The 23630-nt window shown below is 36.8% G+C and overlaps 1 protein-coding gene across 4 annotated transcripts in view; it reads right to left on the bottom strand.

The window, feature by feature from the left end:
- The window catches only part of LOC145246601 (uncharacterized), a 172671-nt gene that overhangs the window by 63324 nt on the left and 85717 nt on the right, over window positions 1-23630 (bottom strand). For 3 of the 4 annotated variants that reach the window (XM_080108261.1, XM_080108260.1, XM_080108263.1), the window contains exon 2: window positions 2968-3212. In XM_080108261.1, coding sequence (XP_079964387.1) covers window positions 2968-3201 — 234 coding nt within the window. In that variant the 5' untranslated portion in view covers window positions 3202-3212. Of the gene's footprint in view, window positions 1-2967; window positions 3213-23630 lie in introns of those variants that run through there. The other variant, XM_080108262.1, reaches the window with a different exon arrangement.

The raw sequence follows: 23630 nt of genomic DNA, 5'->3' as shown, positions 1-23630 counted from the left end.
GGATTAATGGTGTCTTGGTGACCCTGTTTAAAGGAAAGGGATAGAAGAATGTTTGTGACCACTACCGTGGGATTATGCTTTTGGAAGCTGTTGGGAAAGTTCTTGAATGACTTCTATTAAACAGGGTACTGGAGGATGTTTGTCCTAATGCTATTCTAGAGTCACAAAGTGGCTTTAGGTCTTGTAGAGGAACTATGGATATGATTTTTTTCAGTCCGGCAAGTCCACGAGAAATGCATTGAACAACAGATACCACTGTATCAAGTGCTTGTGGATCTGACCAAAGCATTTGACACCGTTAACAGGGATGCCCTCTGGTTAATCTTAGAGAAAGTAGGGTGTCCTCCAACTGTGTTAGAATATTCAAGAAACTGCACAGGGACATGAAAGCTTGAGTCTTGTTTAACGCAAAATTGTCTGATGAAATCCCAGTTGACAATTGTGTCAAACAAGTTGATATTCCTACCCTACTATTTTCTCTATATATTTTGCTGCTCTACTTGCTCATATGTTTCGAGATTGCGATAAGGGTGTCATGTTAAAGTTTCAAACCACAGGTCGCATTTTTAATCTTAGAAGATTTAATGCCAGAACCAAGCTGCATCGTGTCTTGGTCAAGGAGTTACTGTTTGCAGACGATGCTGTTTTTTTTTTGTCGCAAACTGAGACTGATATGCAGCATATAATGGATAGCTTTGCTGACTCCTCCACTGCCTTTGGTCTGAGAATCAGTCTGTCTAAAACAAAGGTGATGTTCACTTCTGCACCGGGCCAGTCATACGTGGAGCCAAACATTATGGTCTGTGGTGCTAGAATGGGAGTGATTGACTCATTTGTGTATATCGGTAGTACTCTGTCGAGAGATGGCTGTCTCGACACTGAAATCCACAGGCGAATTCAGAGGGCATCTGTAGCTTTTGGAAGGTTGGAGAAGAGAGTGTGGTCTGATCGTGGCATCACAGACAAGACTAAGATCTGCGTCTACAAGACGTGTGTACTAACCACACTGTTGTATTCATTGGAGACATGGACATTGCATCAAAGGCACATAAAATGGCATGAACGATTTCATCAAAAATACTTGAGACGTATCTTAAACATCAAGTGGCAAGCACAAGTACCCAATACTGAAGTCCTTGTGAGAGCATGTTGCTCTAGTGTTGAGACCCTTGTAATCAGATCTCAAATGCGTTGGGTGGGCCACTTGGTTCGAATGAAAGATCGTAGGATGCCAAAACAAATTTTTTATGGGCAACTAGAAAATGGCAAGTGCCCGCAACACAAGTGTAGGAAGAGGTTCAGGGACTCTACAATGAATAATTTGAAAGTCTTACAAATCGACATCGACACATGGGAAGAACTTACTCTGCAAAGGCTGAAGTGGCGAAAGCTTGTACGTGAAAATTGTGATGCTCTAAAGAAAAGAAAGCAGGCCCACAGCAATCTTAAGCGAGAACTTCGCAAAGGTTTAATTGACGGTCTTAACCATGACACACAGAGTTGGAAATGCGACACTTGTGAACGAGTGCTTTTGTCAAAAGCTGGCTACGTCAACCACCTTAAATCGCACAAAACTCCTGTTCATGTCAACTTTGCACCTATTAGCCCGAACCAAACGATCTGTTTAACATGCAGTTAAGTTTGCAAGTCTATTGCTGGTTTGAGAAGACATGTGATTGTTCATAGAAATACCCTTCAACCTCCAGAGGAAGTCAACTCGATGGAAATTGCTCAATTTGTATGTCACATCTGCTTCAAGATGTGCAAATCTGCGGTGGGAGTGCAGTGTCATCTGAGATGGCATGAACGACAAGATTGGGAGAACTCAATATGACGGCGATCATCTAGAAAGATGCAGCAATCATTATTCATTATATATATAACAAAAAAAATACATTTAACCTAGGTTTAAAATAGGTCAGGGCACTCCCTACTAAAATAGTACACACAAAGGAACGGATCAACTGGAGGTCAGCTGGGCCTTTGTATTGTAAGTGCTTGCTCATTGGCTGATTAGAAAGAGTGTGGTAGAAACTAGAGAGCTTATTGGCTAAAAACTTAATAGAAGGTGAGTATATAATAAAAACGCGAGACAACCAAAAAATACTTGCATAAGCCTGATGAATCCTAGCGTGGATGAAACGCGAATATTCTGTGTAGCTTAATCGCCATATATATTTTATGACTTACTACCTAGCTCTACCTACATATTGAGCACTGTTGAAGTAAATACTTAAAGTTTACGCATAAATAATCTATACTTTCGTATATTAATTTATGTGGTTAAATAAAGTAGTCATATATATATATATATTTCTGTAAAAATATATTTTCTTATAATATATACTAATTCTTATTTAAGAAGCTCAATCTAATTACAGAGCAATAAAGTGAATAAATAAAAATCTATATTCCAAAATTCATGATGCTGACCATCTTATAATTTATTCCTTTAATTCAGTTGACATTTACAATTCTTAACAGTATCTGTTTCGTAGCGTAAAATCAATCACTTGATTCACTGATCAATATAAAAATTAAGTGACTGATTTTGTGCTATGCATACAAAACAGATACTGTCAGGAATTGTAAATGCCAATTGAATTAAAGGAATAAATTATAAGATGGTCAATATCATGAATTTTGGAATATAGTTTTTTATTATATTACCTTTTTTGTATTTATCTTGTTTTCTTTTCTAGTGGTGAGTTTTTTACAAGAATATACTGAACCTGAAGAAGGTGGTGAAAATGTGAGTCAACTCTAAAAAACGTGAAAATAACATTCAAGATGAGAACAGTAGTCACAAGAATCCAAATAATACGAATAATCATTCCTCATCTCAAAAATTCAGAAACATTAAACACATTGAGTATACATGTAAGATAGCGAATCAAACTTTGATTATAATTCATTGTTCGTTCAAGAATGAACACAAGATTGGCAAAATAGTGTTTGCTTTATTACCTTTAACGGTAACTGTAAAAAGTACTCGACAATACTGGTGTATCCATAGTGACAGCTAAGCGAGAGAGGTGTCCATCCGGCTGGAGCACAATTAATGTTCGCCCCAGCTTCAACAAGAGCTTTTACAGCTGTAAGATCATTGGTCTTGGTGGCACGAATAAGATTCTGATCGAGGGACGTTAGGCTGTGGACGGCACTTTCCAGTTTACTGAACTTCACCAAGGAATAATCCATGCCAAGACATCCTGAAAATTTCAGAAAGAATTAAAATTTTAATAGAACAAACATAGAATGCAAAAGAGGACTTCTTTTTTGTATTATAGATACACAGCTTTTAGACTAATGAGAATACAATGGTGGGCTTTTTTTTTTTTTTTTTTTTACAATGGACTAACCACTTATCAAGGCTCGTAGGCCACTCGAGGATAATGGTTAATGAGTGTACAGTAGTCAATGGAACAATGTTGTAATAATCATTAGTAGTGGAAATTTGGTAAATTGGATTACTTAAGAGGATGGCTCATCAAAAACTTGTTTACGTTAGACTTGAAGACGACCATATTCTAGTCAGCTGGAAAGCAGAGTGTAGTAAGGTCCTGGGCGATGCCAGGAGCCTTGCTCATATAGATGAGTATGAGAGAGGATGAGGTATGGTTAAGGGGGGTTATGCTGACACTTTGTCAAGAAAAACAGATGTCCATAAAAGGTATATGTTGAGAGAGGAAGAGAACAGAAAGGAAATCAGAATGATCTCAATGAGTTGGGTGATTGGAACTAGAGTTTAATAAAACCCATTGTGCTTTTAGAAATAAGGAGACTTCGCTTGCTGGGCTCGAAGCAGGACACATCAGCTTCTGGGCTGCCAGCTCAAGAGGATGGCAGCCTTCGACAGAGTAAAGTGAAAAGAACGACTTTCCTTCTCCAACCGAGAAAGTTAATTGAAGAGTTTGATTTCAATTGGAGGATTCTACATCCAGAAACATTTTTTTTTCTTAAATCTGAGAAAAAGCCCAGAATTTAACTAATACTTTTTTGTGTGTACGGACTGTATTCAAAATAATTTTATGCAATAATTATTTTGTTCATAAGAAATGGATCTCCAGAGTTATTATTGATTGCATATTGATTTGAGAGCAACTCACTTGATTTGAGATCTACCCTGAACCCGAGGACAAGTTGCAGCTAAGGAAAGCAGCATGCCAGCCATTCACCGGAGCACCTAGTAAGGATGAACTCAACCACAGCATTTGATGATAAACAGCCAGCCGAAAATAAAAGGGTGTTCACACAGACTTTGGTTCATGTATGTTTTGCATGCCCAGAGTATCAGAGCGGTAGTTTCCAATAATCAGTAACCATCTGGTTACATTTTGAGGGGTCTACCACTACACAGTTAAGAGTGTAGCCACTGGGGCTTAGGGTTAGTTCACATTTTCTTGCTCATGTGTCGACCCTAGTCCTGCTGGGTTGCATTTATGGTCCTGGGAGTTCTATAGGCATGCAGTTCTAAGAAATAAGCTTTGTTCATGGAATCTATGTTTAGGTTTGGGCACAGGTAGTGTGGGAAGTTATTGATAGTGGTTTCAGCAAGACAAGGGTTTTTTGTGAAAGCTTGGCAAGGGGGGAACATAGATTGAAGCTCAGATGAGCACTTGCCATGAACAGAGGCAAGCTCGCAATGATTCTTCAGTGTAAAAGAGGTTGCAGGGAAGAGAAAAGGACATCCCCCACTAGGCTACAAAGTCTACTTTGAACTCTATCAAGGTAAGATAAGGTGCTTCTAGCATATCTTGGTCAGATGCAGCAACAGTACTTCATCCATTCAACGTACTTGGCTCTTATACAGGTAGAGAATTGCATCAGTAGTGAGATATCTACTTTAGCAGTAAAAGGATCCCACCATTTTTCCAGCGACTTTCTTCCGAACAAAATGCAGTGAGAGAAAAGCACAAAGTCGCAGCACTCCTTCTGGGTCTCTTTAGACATGTGGGCTGGCACAGAGTCCTGCTGCCACACCCAGGGTCTTCCAGCAGTCACTTGATTGCATCATGGGATCACCATACTCTTCAGCACATCCATGTACACTTTGATATTGACTTTCAAGCCAACTTCATTGATGTAAGGTGGCATAATGTGGCCCTCACTTGAAACCACATTAAAGACCATTGGTAAAGAGCAGGAGTTGTACAGTGGCGCATTTCCGATCTCGCTCATTGAACACTGTCACTTTCAGACATGATAGAAGGCTCCTATCACTCTTGGGATTTGTACACAACTGGCCAACTAGTAGATGTTCTGCAACAAAGAAAACCGGTTTTCATCAAACGGAAATGGAATCATGCTGTCTTTTCTAGAGCAACAATTTTATCATTCTACCCTGTATATAATCTGAACTATACTACACATAAGTGATGGGATAACTTTCAACTTTTTTCAATATATAAGATAAACGTAGCACAATGTAAAATGGTGTCAAAAATGCATTTAAAATTGAAGTTATATGCTAGTGATGGGATGATTTCAATATTTTTTCCCCTCCCGATTCTGATATAATTACCGATTCCGGTAAATATTAGGTTACCGCAAAAAAAATGTTTTATATATGTAGTTGAATGTCAAAAACGACATTATTTTTGCACCGAACTAATATTAAACTAATGAGTTGTTTTATTCCCGACTAGCATGGGTGCCCGGCGTTGCCCGGGTGTTTGGAGGTGTGTGTTGAGCAAAAAAAAAAAAGAAAAGTGGTAGTAGGAATGCAGACACATACCCGTACCACAAAGGAGGAAAAGAATGGGGAAAAAACGTGACGTCTTTGCTGTTACGACCACCACCAAACCGGAAGTGACGTAGATTTAAATTAAGGCTAGACAATCGAAAAGAGGGGATGACTTTCGAAAATACTATCGAAAATATCAGTGAAAAAAGCGACCTCCCCCTGTAGAAAAGTGTCCAGTTGAGGGTGAACAAATTAATGTTTTTATACAACTTTTCGGTATTTATCGTCTGAAGCCTCAAGCTTCAAAAAACGATACTGATCTTGTAAAAATCTGTCTCCTCTGTCGAAAGTTTTAGGTAGACATGCAAATATGCATACATAGATTTTTATATTGGTAGCTCAAATTTTCGACCCAAATCGATTAAAAAGCTTGCCCTATCTCTGAATACCCTTGATGTAAAATTTCAAATGTTTAGACCAGAAATTGTCTGAGTAATTTGGTAGAGACCGCAGAGGTCAAATTTATTTTAACTTTGACCCCTATTATGACCCCTTAACATTTATTGTTTTGGGCTCAAATCAAGTTATTAAGTTAGATTCATGTCCAAAGAACCTATATCTAAAATTTCAATTGTTTATACCCAAAATTGGCGGAGGAGTTTGGTAAAGTTCTCAAAGGTCAAATCGTTGAACTTTGACCCCTTAACAGCCGAATTTCTGTCCGAAAACCAACCACAAAATTTTCCCAAATTTCCATACTCTGTATATCAAATTTGGAGTCTGCAGACTAAAAATTGACAGAGTTATTGTGTACACAGCCAGACACACACACACACACACACACACACAAACTTTCACTTTTATAGATATATAGATAGATTACCATAAAAACACATGTTAAATGTGCATATATTTTCTCAAACATAAAACACTTGGGGGGGGGGGATCTATAGATTTTAGTTTTACTGGTAGTTTCAAATCAATATTTAAAAATCAGTATTTACTACTGACAGTGGAAGATTTTGTGTTGGCCGTGTGGTTTGTTCCTTGCTAATAGAGTTGGAGATGGCTTTGTGGCTGGGTTCAAATCTCCCAACCGGCTATAATCATAACTCTCTGCACTGATGATTCCTGAAAGGATGAAACACTACTGTCTGTAGGTATTTAAAATAATTTTAGTAATAATCATATACATGCATATATACACACTAGAAGAATACACATTCCAGGATAGGTAAAATTAATTCCACAAATTGAACAGTTCTACATAACGTCTACATCCCGGAGATTCTCACGGTGTCATATTAGGGTGAACTGCTATGGCCTTTCTTCAATTATTTACAAAGATCATCTTTTTTACTCAAGTGTTTTAACATTCTGCTCTTAACCCCCTTGCTAACCTATTCCACAAATTTTGCAACCATGCATCGTCTAACTGATAATTTCATTATTTCATTAGTCAACATGTTCGAGTTGCTTCTGTTCTTGATAAGTTGTTAGCCAATTGTAAAAAAAAAAAAAAAAAAAACTATTAAAAAGGCATAACAGACAGCAATGAACACAGTTTCATATGGAGACATGCAGACACATTCAAAAATCAGATTTCATCATTTTTTATGCAAATCGCTTGAGACAAGATGTGAAGCCCCTTGATCTAAAGAGCTAAAAAGGACTAAAGATGATTATCACAAAGACAGGAGATGCCTATTGACCTCGGTCTTGAGAAGGTCGATATTTTAAGTAGGAGAAAAATAATGAGCAGGAAGAAAGTTCCACAATCTTGTAGTTCTTAAAAAGAAGCTACTGAAATAAGTTGTATTACAATGAGGTATCCAAACAATGAATTAATGGAGACCACTAGACCAACGAGTCAAACGAGCTGGAACAAAGGAAGCAGGAAATAGATCAAACAATTCTGAAAAACACATGTCATAATAGTATTTATAAAAAAAATACTGAGAGTAGCAACATCACGTCTGTAAGAGAAAGCCCGGCAAACCAACAAATAATACTGAAAATTCAAACCTGTGTGTGACATACAACTGAAAGAGAGCCAGACTAGGGCCTTGAACGCCTTGAGAAAACAAAAATAATTTTGCAAAAAGAATAGATAATGAATACAAATACCTGTTTCAAATAAAGAGCTAAATTCATGCTTTAAGTTGAGAACAAAGAAAGAATTTGGATAGAGTAAGCAATGGATTGTATTACAAGCGAAAAACAACTACACAAATATTCATAGAATTTTAACAGCAAAAAAAACAAAAAAAAAACGAACAAACAAAAAATTTCATTTTGCGAACAACCTGGCAAGATTCATCCAGGAATTTCAACGATCGTCACAACCACCCTCTAATGTACATACTTTTCTTCAAATAGAAAATACAAAACTTGATAATCTGTTTGGTTTTTTTTACTTGGTTTGATTTTTTGATAAGAGGAACAAAGTGAGTACTCTACTATTATGTAAATTATCATGAAAATCTTGTATAATTATTATCATTAAGTTTCTATAAGATATTTAAGTTTGTTGGAATTATATTTCAATTTGTGTGGCTTGGTCTTAGTATACTTCAGAGAATCTTAACCTTTTTATGTTTTTTCATCCCTAATTCCAATTTATCAGCATATCATTTACTCTTCAGAATAAAGTAACAATACAATTAAAATACCTAAAAATAAATGCCTCCTTCTTTTGAGATTATATATATATATACACACACATATATATATATATATATATATATATATATATATATATAATACACACACACAGGGTGGAGTAGAAATAACAGATGTTTTTGAAATTTTGCCACACCGAAAATGGACATTATATGAAAGATATCACTTTCCACACTTGACTTTATAGAATGGCAAACCTTTTTGAACAAATTGAGAAAATTATCTCATGTCCAATAAAATCTTATATACAAACTGAGAATAGGAAACTTTTCGGCATCTAGGAACCTCAACAGTGAAGGGGTAGGATTTTGTTGCTTGTTGGGTAAGTTGGTAGTATGTACATCGAGGGGACATAAGTGTTATGAGTTCATCAGAGCAGATTCAATTAAAATTATTGTAAAATGGGAGCAGAGATATCACATTGCAGCACTGGTGCAACGATTTCAAAACTTACTTTAAGATTCTTCAAATTCACAGAGTGGGTATTTGTATCTTGGGTCGGTTGGAGGAGGAAAAGATACCAGAGCAGAAGCCTGCACCCCAGCTGGTCAGAGGGAAAAAGACCCTCTCTCTAGCCGGGCCTTTAGTTTTTATGAACACAACTGATTCTCCCTCTGTCACTTGGAGATTACGCTTTCTTCTTTTCTTTCTCCTAAAATCCTTCTCTCTTTCTTTCATTTTTGAAATCTTTGTTTTCTTTCTTTTTCTTTTCACATGTAGCATCTCTGCAGCCTGTTTTACAACTACAAGGTACCTTCAATAAGTTTCTAGACTTTTTGTACAGACATATAAAAATATTGTCGACTCTTGAAAATTCAGTATGTTATTGCTATACATCTTATGAGATAACTGACCAATTTTTATAACTTCAGGTTCAAATGAATAGCTACAGCAGGAATTGGAATACACCCTACTAAAGCCTGATTGTAACAGCTGGTAAATTTCAAAAATGCAACTTGGACATGAGAACACTTTAGAAGAACGATATGCATTAAAATTCTGTTTTACACTTGGAAAAAATGTCACAGAAACGTATGGAATACTTCATACTACTTTTGAACCATCTTCCACGAATTGAGCATCAGTTTTTGAGTGGCATAAGAGATTCAAGGAAGGCAGGGAGTCTGTGAAGGATGATGAAAGGTGTTGAATGGGTTAAGGAAGTCAGAACACGAGAGCTGATTGGCCAAATAAAGAATTTCATGGATTAGGATCGTTGTGTGTCTATAGAGACAATAAGTGCAGTTTGATGTCAGTGTAAAAATTGCCACACATAATTATTCGCGAGGAACTGAAGATGCAGAAGATTTGCACAAAGTTTGTCCAAAGGGTGCTCAGAAAAGATCAGTCCACAACTCCATTTTTGTCACCAAGATGGGCACCAAGACAGTTCCTCACACTCCCTACCTTGCTCTCTATGACTTTTGGTTTTTCCGTAAGTTCAAGGAAAACCTCAGAGTATGTCGATATAAGACAATTGATGGGATAAAAGAGGCTACGATGAAGGTCATTGACACGCTCACGCAAGAGGACTTCCATGGGGCATTCCAGAAGTTGTTGGAACAGTACAAGAAGTGGATTGCAGCCGGAGGAGATTACTTCGAAGGGATTAGAATTTCATGTGTGTACTATCAATAAAAGTGTCACCACTTATTAAGGCCCGGAGGCCATTCGAGGATAAGGGTTAATGAGTGTACGGTAGTCAATTGGACAATATTGTAGTAACCATTTGTAGTGGAAATTTGGTAAATTGGATTACTTAAGGCTCATTAAGAATTTGTTCATGTTGGACTTGAAGATGACCATATTGTAGTCAGCTGAAGAGCAGGGACACGGAACAAAGTTTTACAGGCATGCAGTCCTAAGAAAGAAAATTTTTTCATGAAATCTACATTGAAGTTTTAGGCACAGATAAAGAGTGGGGGAAATTATTGATAGCCATTTCAGTTAGATGAGTTTTTTCACAAAAGTTTGGTGAGGGTGGGGGGCATAGATTGAAGCTCAGGCGAGCACTTGCCATGAAAATAATGAAATAACAATAGAGCAGAGACAGGCTCGCAACATCTCTTCTGTGGGAAAGAAGTTGCAGGGAAGAGAAAAGGACATCATCGACTAGGCTTCGAAATCTATTTTGAACTCTGTCAAGGCAAGATAAGGTGTTTCTATCAGCTCCTGCCCAGATGTGGCAACAGTACTCCATCCATTGGACATACTTAGCTCTTATACAGGTAAAGAATCGCATCAGCAGTGAGATATCTACAAGAGCGGTAGATTGATCCCACCATTTTTCCAATGACCTTGGCAACAGATTTTATGTATTTCAGATCACGAGTAATGGTCAGACGAAAGTCATTCATTTTGATTGATGCCAATAGAGTCACCTATTATTATTTTTAACTTAAAAAGTTGAAGAACTACAAAGACAGGAGTGATGCCATTAAAACCATTCGTGCCCCAGAATTTATTTTTCTACATAGACACCATCATTCTCAACGCACTTTTGCCAAGAAATTCAATAACACATTTTTTGCTTCTGACACACGTCCATGATAGGGGTTGCTTTCTTAGAGTCTAATACCGTCAATATCTGTAACAGAGAGATGAAACAATTAGGTCATGAATGCATAAGTTCAGTTATCATAACAATGTAATTTGCAATCCTTTTTGATCCATTCAGGCAGAATAAAAATAGGAGGCATTACTTTTCGAATGCCCTTCATATCTTAGTACATACATATGGCAGTTTTTTACAAACTTAATAGGAATAGGATGAGAATCATACCACATTATATCATAATAAATTTAATAGAAATATTGAATTAAAAAAAAAAAAAGAAATGAGGATAACATTCTTGACGTTTGGCCAAGATCACAGTGTAGTATCTGTTCTGATGCTACATTTCACCTTTTCTGTCCTCGGTCAGTGGAGGAGAAATCCTTCATGACTGAGAACTTTTATTTTTGTTCCTATCCAGAGTGCCCTTTTTGGAGGAGTTGGATTTTTCCCCCCACCGACCTTGTGTCTAACTCTGCCCTCGTGGGGAGGCAAGTAAATTGGAACACTGTAACATAGCGTGGCTGTGCAGATGCAAATGCATGTGAAATGACGTCACCAAATAAAGACTTTAAAAAAAAGATCACATTAGAGACGGAAAGAACATTCAAGATCACCTGAGAAAATGGATGACATTTGAGAAGACGATCACGGGAGGGTCGTCAGAGTGATACTGAGAGAATGAGGAAATGAATGTTGTGCAACAAAAAAAGTAAGTTGAATTCTTTCCTATTCTTTGTCTGCTTTATGACTGAGACTACAACGTGTTGGTTCCTGGACAACGTTACAACACAACATCATATCATCCTTATAATAAATTTTGTATAAATATTGAATTTAAAAAAAAAAAAAGGATGGGGATCACACTGCATCATATCCTTATCATAATAAATTTCGTAGAAATATTAAAAAAAAATAACAGAAAGAAAGAAAAGGAGGAAAAGGGAAAATGCATGTGTGATATTCTGCATAACCTCCTGTTCGGCTTCCCCTAACCGAACTGAAACTCGTTAAAAAATGATGACAGTACAATCTAAAAATAAGCTTAAACCAGGCTTAGGGTCAAACAAATCCAACTTGCCTCCTCCCTTGAGGCTTGCATTCACAAATATCCGTGGGCTTAGAACTAATTTAGCTGATGTTGAAGCATTTCTCCTAACAAATACCCCGGGTATCTTAGCACTAAGTGAGACTAACCTACACTCCTCCATCCCCTCTAACTACTTTAACATGCCTGGATATCTCCCACTCTGCCGTAAGGACTCCAACAGACATATGCAGACACACTTGGAGTTTACATTCGTAATACCCTTCCCTTGACTAGAGAAACAAACCTAGAAACGGATGATGAAGCCTTTATGTGCTTTAGACTAATCATGCAACACAACATTAGCTCTTTTACTTTCTCTACCGCTCTCCCTCGACCCAAGACTGCACCATAATAAACAAAGTATCTGACAGCATAGACACAGCACTCTCCTTCGACACTAGTGCCCAAGTGCATATATTTGGTGACTTTAATGTTCATCACAAAAACTGGCTTGAATTCTCTACTTACACAGATGCAGCAGGCAGCACAACTCATAGCTTCTCTGTATCTCACTCCCTATCGCAAATGGTTACTTTTCCAACCCACTTCCCTGATCAGGAAGAACAACACGCATCACTATTAGATCTGTTTTTGACCACAGTTCCTGATGACTGTGTAACGAAAGCCGACAGCCCACTTGGGAACGCTGATCATGCGGTGATAATGGTTGAAATCGCCCTAAACTCTAGACCCAAAAGTGAAGAGCCAGTGCTCAAAACAACAAGATATTATAAAAAGGCTGACTGGGAAGCCATCAGAGATCTTATCAGAGACGCCCCATGGGGAAATATTTTTTCTCTTCCTGCTGAACAGTGTGCAACCGAGACCACTGAATGGTTCAAAACTACAATCGAAGCGCATGTTCCCATGCGGAAATTCTATAGCAAGCCCTACTCTCCCCAATGGTTTACTTCGACTTGCGCAACTGCCATTGCTCAAAGGCAGCATGCATTCCGCAGATTTAACCGACATAAGTCCAGTTCAAACAGACAGAAGTACATAGAAGCTAGAAGTAACATTAAGAAAGAAATAGCGACAGCTAAGAGGGAATTTACGGAAACCACTAAAAAACGCATCGAAGCACAAAAACTAGGAACTCGTGACTTCTGGAAAATCTACAACAGTGTAGTAAATAGTGGGCAATCAACAATTCCCCCACTAACCAACAATCACGAGGTTCTTTGCTCAGCAACCGAGAAGGCTAACATGCTTGTCAGTCGGTTTGCCTCAAACTCCACACAGGACCCTCTAAACCACCCCCTACCTCAATTTCCTATGCGGACAGACGCCACGCTTGACGATCTAATTATCACCCCTGCTCAGGTGCATGCTATCATTAAAAACCTTGACACTTCAAAAGCATGTGGACCCGACCTCATCCCAGCTGTGCTATTAAAAAAGTGCTCAGCCGAAGTAGCTCCAGTTCTCTCCAAACTCTACAACAAATGCCTTAATGAATCTTGCTTTCCGGGCTGTTGGAAAACTGCTTTTGTAGTACCAGTATTCAAGAATTCTGGCGAAAGAACTGACCCATTAAATTATCGCCCTATTAGCCTCCTCCCACTTTTTGCCAAAATATTTGAGACCTTAATTAACCATGCTCTAGTCCAGCACCTTACAGATGCTAAACTTCTGACCAACCAACAATATGGATTTAGACACGCCCGTTCCACGGCAGACATCCTCACTGTAATCTCTGAACGCATATACCATTCACTGGACAAAGCGGGAGAGGACAGAGCGGTAGCTCTAGATATATCCAAGGCTTTTGACAGGGTATGGCATGAGGGTCTCCTCAGGAAGATTAGATCTTACGGTATCACTGGTAGAATACTTAACATAATTAAATCCTTCTTAGATAAGAGAAAAATCCAGGTTGTCCTCGACGGTCGTACATCTAAACAATATGATATAAATGCGGGAGTGCCCCAGGGATCTATCCTTGGACCTCTGCTGTTCCTGATAGTCATAAATGACCTCCCCGATAAAATTGCCTCTGAGATGGATATATATGCTGATGACACCACACTCTATAGCAGGCACGACAGGAAAACAAATGAACATATATCTAAAGTAATGGCAGAAACACTAGAGGATGACCTCCAATCAGTAGTGGAATGGGGACAAAAATGGATGGTCACGTTCAATGCCGCCAAGACAAAACTGGTTTCATTCAATAATTACAAGAAACCTCTACCACCTATAGCAATGGCCAATGACTCTTTATCTGAGAGTACATCTCTCAAGCTCCTTGGCCGAACGTTCACAGGAAACATGAGCTGGAACAATTACATCGAGAGCATTGCCAGGGCCGCTGCGAGGAAGGTGGGCTCTCTCTACCGTGCTAGAAAACTTCTAACACCCGAAAGTATCCTGTACCTCTACAAGGCCACTATTCGCCCATGTATGGAGTATTGCTGTCATATTTGGGCTGGTGCATCGGCTACTAGTCTCTCGCTCCTTGACAGGGTTCAAAAGAGAGTCGCAAATCTGATAGGCCCTAAACTGGCATCTAAGCTTCAGCCTCTGTCCCATCGTCGAAATGTTGCATCCCTCTGCCTGTTCTACAAGTATTATAATGGTGAATGCTCTGATGAACTGCAAGCACTTGTGCCCCCACGACATAAACACCCTCGACAGACCCGACAAGCTGCAAAATCCCACCCCCACACTGTAGAGATCCCTAGATGTAAAAGATCTTTCTACTCCAGTAGTTTCTTCCCCAGAACTGCTAGACTTTGAATTCCATTCCAGGTCACTGCTTCCCCAACTGTACTGACATGCATAAGTTCAAGTGCAACGTGAACCAACATCTCGCTGCCCAAATCCCTACATAGTACCCCAGTAGATGTTTCCCCTGATAGTAGCCCCCTACACCAAAGTGGCAATGTGCCTTGTTTGGGGTGAAAATGTAATAAAAAAAAAAAAATTTTTTTAAATAATAAAAAAGATAATGGATTTTTATCAATAAAGTTATCTCAAAAGAACCCTTAAACTATTCCTAAACTGAAGAGGGTCATCACAGTCAAAACAAATCAACAATTTTGCAAATCATATACAGTTTATGTATCTCCATGAACAGTGATAAAACAGACTGTTGAACAGTCATGGCTGAAACTAACCTGGTGAACAAGTCAGCTATAATATCAAGTTTATATGATTGGATTACAGAAAGGGTTGTGAATTTTTATTATGCGGGGGGTCACCCTTTATATACAAGATAATCGATAGAGGAACCACTGATCTCATCCTGACCACTGCATATCAAGTGACGTCATGAGATTTCTTTATTTTATGAAATACTAGCAGTTCAGCCAGGCTTTGCTCGGCCCCTATGTACTGTTCATAACTTTATGTGGATATATATATATATATATATATATATATATATATATATATATATATATCTGTATGTATTAAAAAGTTTGACTCATGTCCAGATAACCAACAGAAAAAATTTCAAGTGTTTAGACCCAAAATTAGCGGAGAGTCTGCAAAGGTCAACTCTTTCAACTTTGACCTCTTGGCAGCCAAATTTTCACTCAAAAACTGATTAAAAAGCTTGCTGAATATTTGAATACACTTTATGTAAAATTTCAAATATTTAGACCCAAAATTGTCTGAATAGTTTGCTAGAGACCACAAAGGTCAAATTTTTTTAACTTTGATCCGTTGGCAGCCAAATCTTTGGCATAAAAACCGATTAAAAAGATTTTCCCAAATCTCAATATCCCTTATGTCAAATCTCGAGTCTGTAGATTGAAAATTGACAGAGTAGTTTGGTAGAGAAATGTACACACACAGACAAAATTTCACTTTTATAGATAGATAGCATTCTGGCAAAGTCATCCAGTCTATCACTTTGCAAAGTTCCCAACTTAAAATACTTGAAACCAAAATTTTGAATAATAAACATTTCATAAGTTTGTTGCAAACACAAGACTAAAACTTTCGCATTCATTCATATAAATTAACATTTTGGTTATTCGTATTATTTGGATTCTTTTAGACTACTGTTTTCATCTTGAAGGTCATTTTCACAACGTTTCAGCCGATGTAACCTCCGACCTTCTCGTATGTCTTGTCAAAAACTTGGGGAATTTGTACGGAAATTTGAACAGAACCTTTTATTTGCTTCATGGAGGTAGCATGCTTTTGTTCCGTCAGCCATGACTAGATAGAGGCCCTAAGTAATTTGCAATTGTATTTTTCGGTCACCTACACTGAGAATTGAACATTCAACCTTCAGGAGAATATCACTTTTACACACATACATATCTAAGTGCAAATATACACACACGTATACTCGAGTAAAACTTCTATATATAGACGCATATAAGCATACTGACACAAACTGATTCACAAAAATTCATATATAGACCGATACAAGCACTCATGCACAGAAGGAGACCTGAAAATAGATAAATTGGATTGTTCGAAATGGTCACGGTCCAAATAGAACCGAACACAAAAACAAAAAAATTAAAATACCAGAATCTGAAAACAACGTGGTCATTAAACTTTCGGTCTGGAACAAACTGCATACGGCATAATCACACACACTAATTCGCGTTAAGTCAGCAAGGTTAAGCAACATGTAGCCTGGTCAGTACTAAAATAGGTGACCATTTGGTAATACCAGGTGCTGTATGTGTTCTGAATCCTGGATAGACATTAGCGCTGCCAGGTTGTTGTTGCCCAAGACACGTTGCATGAAAATATGCAACAGCCCCATGGCCTCAGAGGGTAAACAGACTCATCACCCAAAGTGTAGCATCTGTTTTGATACTAGACTTTATCTTTCAATGAAGTAGAAATTATTTTAGAAAGCAATTTCTATTTTCATCCAACCAGAGGTCCCTTTTTTAGGGAGCAGGATTTTTCCACCCACATTAAAAAAAAAAAAAAATCGATATTCTAACTCTACCCTCGTGGGGAGACAAGTAAATAGGCACTGAAAGAAATGAACAATAAGCTCATAAGTGGAAGCTTTCGTTCAGTCTCGAAAAACAATGGATACTCCTGTAAGGTTAGCTGCACGTGTAATTGTGAAGCAAGGCTTGTGCAATCTCCTGAATTACCACCGCTCCAGTGGCAAAAAGAAGTCCAGGATGCCACTGGACTCAAACAATGCCAAGATAAGCAGAGAGCATATACAGCACCTGGAATTCCCAAATGGTCACCCATTTTAGTACTGACTAGGATCAACGTTGCTTAAATAAGCTCTCTCTCTCACACACACACACACACACATTCCACACGTAAAAAAAAAAAATACAAAAGAGAATGAAAGTCAGAAAAGAATTAATAGAACAAATACAATACGCCATGAAATAAGGTGACATTAATCACGGTCAGGGAATGAATAATTCAAATTTGCCAAGTAGGTTCGGGGAGAGGGGGATATTATGTACATGCAGGAGTAAACCTACGACACTCTTTTGTTTAATGAATGAGATCGCATTTTATTTGATGTCTCTGTGTATGTTTTTAAATTGGTTACTCAACATTAGTGATGAAAAGAACATATATTAAGCAACTTATTTCGGCTTAAACACACTCATAAAATTTAGATTTTTAAAAAATTTTCATTACTCAAGATTATACAGTAAAGTACAAGTTCATATATATATATATATAAAATTGTAGTTTGTTTGTTTTTTTTGTTTGTTTAATTTTCATTCAGAAAAACATCAATTTTCAGAACAGAAATTTATTGTTTGAATAAAGAATACAATTCAGATTTTTTTTTTCCTTAATCCATGGAATTTTGATGTAGGCTTATCTCCTCAGAGGAAAAGTCATTAGCAAATATTAGATCTAATTTGAAATAATATGGTTATTTAGTACATACAAATAAAATATGTTTAAAAATTAATTACATCTTTTTAGGGGTCATAGATAAAGAAAAAAAATCAATGAAATAAAAGTAGGTACAATAGAAGAATATGAATTTACGGTATCGTGGTAAAAACTACTAATTCCATTTGTTCTATCAAATATATTGAGCTATTCTTTTTAGCTCAGATTGACTTATATAACCTCAAAAAAAAAAAATAAAAGATAGTAATAAAATATTCTGTAAGACTCGATACCACATGATTAATTAATCTGTGTTCCTACTCACCTCTGGATTCCAATATCTATACATATAAATTCGTATACCTGTCTGTTTGTTCACATGTTGATTAATATATACAAAAATCCATTACTTTATCATATTATTCATTCCCATATATACTATGATTATTGCAAAATATAAGATTAAAGAGGTGATGTCATGTGCATATTACATTAAGGAAAATCGACTTTATTAAATAGCGGTGTATTAGTTATTGTTTATAGTGAGAGAATTATTTTAAGTGTTCTATTCAAGTTAATTCTTTAAATTTGATTTATATTGATAACATATTTAATTTAATTTATTTTTACCGACATCGATTTTTTTATAAATCGGTTTGAGTTATTTCTCTTGGGCACGAACGTTCTTTTTGTTTTTGATTTCTTTTTCGGCAGATATTAAAACTAAAAACTTTCAAGCATTATTTTTGGAATTAGTTTAAATAAAATAATTTCCATGATTTCGCAATTAACGTTGTGGTCCAGTGAATTTTTATTTTAAAATAAACAAACAATCCAATTCAACTACGATTCTTTGTTTAAAAAAAAAAAAAAAAAAAAAAAAAACTTATTTAAAATGCAGAAAATATTAACAATTGTTTATTTGGATAATTTAAAACGCAAAAAAAAAAAAAAATTAGGCTGCTGAAGACATACACAGTAAAAAAAATATGTTGTCAACAGGTCAAAGTTGATTTATTTGTGAGAAAAATGCGACAGTATAGTTGTAATACAGAAGAGTTGCAAAAGGTCCCCTAAGGGGTCAGTATGTTATATTAGCTATGGAATTAATGTATGAGCATGACACTTGTGACGTAAAGAAAATAGTTTTTTTGTGACATAACAGAAACATTTCTATGAAAGTGTATTAAAATGAAAAAAAGGATATAGATAGATTTCTATAAGTCATTCTGTTTATAATTGTTTATTTTTGAAAAAAAAAACCCCAAAAAAACTTACAGCCATTGAATTATAACCAGTAGTAGTAATAGTAGGATAAGGAAGAGGAGGCGTAGTAGTAGTAGGAAGAGGAGGCGTAGTAGTAGTTGTAAAGAGGAGAAGTAATAGTAGTAGCAAGAAGAGAAGGCATAGTAGTAGTAGGAGGAGGAGGAGGAGGATAGTGCGCAAGCAAACAAACAAACAACCAAGAACGACAGTTTTAGTATTATATAGATATATTTCCCCAAAACCTCTGGCCTTGATGGAGGGGAGACTAAAACTTGCTGCTATAGTTTCAAATGATCTGAAATAACAACAAGGGGAGACTCATATCTCCCCTCTTTTGAAAATCGGGTACGATTATGAATATCTCCATATCAAATAATCCTTATACATTGTGAAATTTACTTTATGTATGAAAACCAAAGAGGGGAAATATAACATATGGGAAATATTTAGAATCAAGTTTCCCCTTGCTGTTATTTCAAATCATTTGAAACTATAGCAGCAAGTTTTAGTCTCCACTCCAAGGCCAGAGATTTTGGGGAAATATTAGATATTTTGTAATTCATATGCAGAACTAGGAAAACAAATGACTATGATTGAAACATTTTACGGCTGTAAAAAAAAAATGCCAAAAATAGGCTCTGGATGATGGATGATCCCCCTCAATATGCGACCTTAAAGGCAAATATGACATAGCCCACTACACAATTCAGGTCATTAGCTTTCTAACGAGCCTTCATTTGTTAAATTCTGACCAATAGTCGTTTGATGACTGTATGGTAGTCAATGGGATAATATTGTAGTAATCGTTAATAGTGGAAATTTGGTAAATTGGATTACTTAAGGGGACGGCTCATCAAGAACTTGTTTACGTTGGACTTGAAAATGACCATATTGTAGTCAGCTGGAAAGCAGGCAAACAGAAGAGAGTTCCACAGGGGTGCAGTTCTAAGAAAGAAGCTTTGTTTATAGAATCCACATTTAGATTTAGGCACAGATAACGAGTGGGGAAAATTATTGATAGTGGTTTCAGTTAGACGAGTGTTTTCCATAGAAGTTTTGCAAAAGGAGGAACCATAAATTGGAGCTCAGATGAGTAATTGCCATGAAAATAACAATAGAACAGAGACAGGCTTGTAACGTTTCTTCTGCGGGAAAGAAGTTACAGAGAAGAGAAAAGGGTATCCCCTAGCAGCTCCTACCCAGATGTGGCAACAATACTCCATCCTAGGACGTACTTGGCTCTTATACAGGTAATGAATTGCATCGGCAGTGAGATATCTTCTGGAGCGGTAGAATGATTTCACCATCTTTCCCGTGACCTTGACCACGGATTTGATGTACATGTTCCATTTCAGATTAGGAGTAAAGGTCAGACCAAGAAGCTGGATAGCAATGATAGTAAATAACAAAACTTAGTTGCAACAAATATGGGTGGGTGGGTGATGGGTCATGTTAATAAATTGTATAATTATGTGCTAATTAGTCATCTGTACGGGCAGTTTCTAGAGCTGTAAGCTTTTGTAAACTATTTCATCATCAGCAAAAATTGCTAACAACTAACCTACATATTATGATTGTGTTCTCACCACAGAGGCATCTCGTTACACAATAGAGGTTTTGCTTGCAACATCTGTGTCAGAAGCATTCTCGTGTATGCCAGCGAGACTTGGCCTGTTACAATTGAGGACATTATCAGACTAACTCGCAACAATCTTGCAATGATACGATGGATATGTTCCTCAAAGCTTGCTGATAGAACCCCCTCTAAAAGAACAGAGGTCCAGGTTTTACCTCAATTTGGCAGATGAGACCTTACACTGCAATAGATTGAGATGATTTGGCCACATTCAACACATGACAGCCGACAAGTGGCCAAGAGGCTTTGATGTCGCTGGAGCCTGTCCAAGACGTCAACTTAGGAAGATGTGGAATGATAACATAAAGGAGGATGTGTAACATTATAGGTTAACAGAAGCATTACTAATGGATTAAATCAAATGAAAAGAAGCCAAACATCTAAGTTGACGAATCACTAATGTAGCAATGACTAATAACTAGGCCTATGACAACAGCATATTCTTTTCATTGTTTTGACTCAAGTATATATCCACACACAGACACAGTTAATCGAGAACCACATCACTCTATATAAAAGTATATAAGATATCAACGGATACACACTTGAGCGTCAAAACAATGAAAAGAATATGCTGTTGTCATAGCCCTACTAATAACACCTTCTCTGAGAGCTCATCCTTCAAACTCCTCAGTTTAACAATCACAGGCAACATGAACTGGAGCAAAAGCTGCTGTAAAGAAGATGGGTTCCTTTTACTGTGCTAGAAAGTTACTCACACTTGAGAGTATCATGTATCTCTACAAAGCCAGCATTCGTCCAAGCATGGAGTATTGTAGTCACATATGGTGAATTCACCACTTAGACAGGCCCCAAAAAAGAGTCTCCGATCTAATAAGGACCACACTATTAACCAAGCTCCAACCCCTGGCCCATCTGTGCCTGTTTTTGAATGGAATGTGCTCTGATGAACTTATTGCACTTATACCTTCACAACATAAATACTCCTGATAAACCTGTTTAGCAACAAAATCTCACCCCTTCACTGCAGATGCTGGAAAGCCTTATACACATAGCTTCTTCTATCAAACTGCTAGATTTTAATGAAATATGCTCTTATGAATGTATTGTAGTTTGTTTTTTTTTTGATAAGAAAATCAAATTTCATGAGTAAACAAAGGGACTGTCTCACGTCGCTATCTAAAAATGAAAAAAGGGGCAGATAAGTCCACAATAATTTAAACTTGCAAGATCAGTCTTGTAATGCTACTGATTTCACATTGTTTTAAATCGTTTACAAACGATTTTCTTTATAAAAAATAAAACTATTTGATCAATTTACATGATTTTTTTTAAATATAACATTTCTGTTCTGTATCATAAAGATTTTTCTGTAGTTTTGATTTTTTTTAATTAGGTTGAATTCTAAATAAGAACTATCCATTTTAAGCAAAACTAAGTCCTAAGCATTACTGCAATTGTGTTGGCTATGAACGTTTCAGAAATATTAATGTAGCAGTTATGTTTAAATATTCCTCAAATTAGATCATTGATCGGTTTTAACACTGACCTTTTCTTCAAGGCAGTTATAAAAAAAGTATTTGAGGTCATCCAACCGTGGTCAATGGACTGAAGTGGAGATTTTCTCAAGGCTGAAATCAGTCAACAACCGAACTTGTATTGCATTGTCATTCACATAAAATGAGTCAACAATCGAACTTGTATTGCATTGTAATTCACATAACTGAAATATTTCTGAAACATTGTTAAAATAAAGTAATGTTTTTCCTTTGCCTGAAAAAAAAAAAAAATGTAATTACTATAGCCATTTTCATCAGAAAAAAAATAGAGCTGATTAGAGTAAATAAAAACGAGATTCAATTTTTTTAGGCGATTACATGTAAACTAATGATGGGACGATTCCAATATTTTTCCGATTTTAATACAATTAGCGATTCTGTTTTAAATTCCCAATTCTGATTGTTTTATAACCTTTAAACATTAAGTTATTGCCTTTATTTTTTTTATTCATATTACCCTAAAAGCCCATATAATATGTGTCATGGTTTGCTAGCTAATTACTCCTAAACAAAAACATGTTGTCTGCTGAAACTTGACACTCCCGGAAATACGCTATGACCACATGTGCTAAAAATAGCAATGACCGTTTTTAAACAACAATGAAAAAACTCAAAAACTAAACATAAACAAAGGACTATTATTAGATTAGTACAAAAATGTCGTTTTTTTTATGTTCAACTTCAAAAGGTCATAACTCCTTTCATAATAAACTTTATTAATCGAAATAAGAACCATTAGAATCGACACATTTTTGCCAACAAGAAACAAGTTTATTTATCCCATTAACATAGAAATCCAGTGATTAAGTCATTGAAGGCCGATTCGGCATCATATCAGCTTTTGAAGCATTTTTCGCTCAGGAAGTTGTCAAGATGCTTGAAAGAGGTCCGGCGAATATGGTGGATAAGGCAAGGTTTTGTAGCCGAATTCGTTCAGCTTCTACAGGGTCAGTTAAGCAATATGCAGGCAAGCATTGTCATGGAGGAGAATTGGTCCCTTCATATTGATGAATCTCAGGCACATATGTTGGAGCTTCTGGTGCATTTCATAAATTTGTCGACAGTACTTCTCCGCGGTAACCATTTTGCCCAGATTGAAGAAGCTGTGATAGATGAGACTGGCCGCAAACCATTAAACAGTCTCCATAACCTTTTTTTGATGCAATTTCGGCTTCGGTAAGTGTTGTGGAGCTTTTCCGACATCCAACCACTGTGCCAAATGTCGCCAGTTGTCGTAGAAGATCCACTTCTCATCACACGTCACAATGCACTCAAGAAATGGGTCATTTTCGCTGCACAGAATGAGTGTAGAAAACGCCTCAGAACAACAATTTTTTTGATTATGGTTCAATTCATGTGGCACCCATTTATCCAACTTTTTTGACTTCCCTATT

This window comes from Euprymna scolopes, chromosome 24 (assembly GCF_053919585.1).
Source record: "Euprymna scolopes isolate OS-2025 chromosome 24, ASM5391958v1, whole genome shotgun sequence".
In the NCBI taxonomy this organism is placed as follows: domain Eukaryota; kingdom Metazoa; phylum Mollusca; class Cephalopoda; order Sepiida; family Sepiolidae; genus Euprymna; species Euprymna scolopes.
Note: the sequence above shows the minus strand (reverse complement) of the source record. Positions and strands in the feature narration are given on the sequence as shown.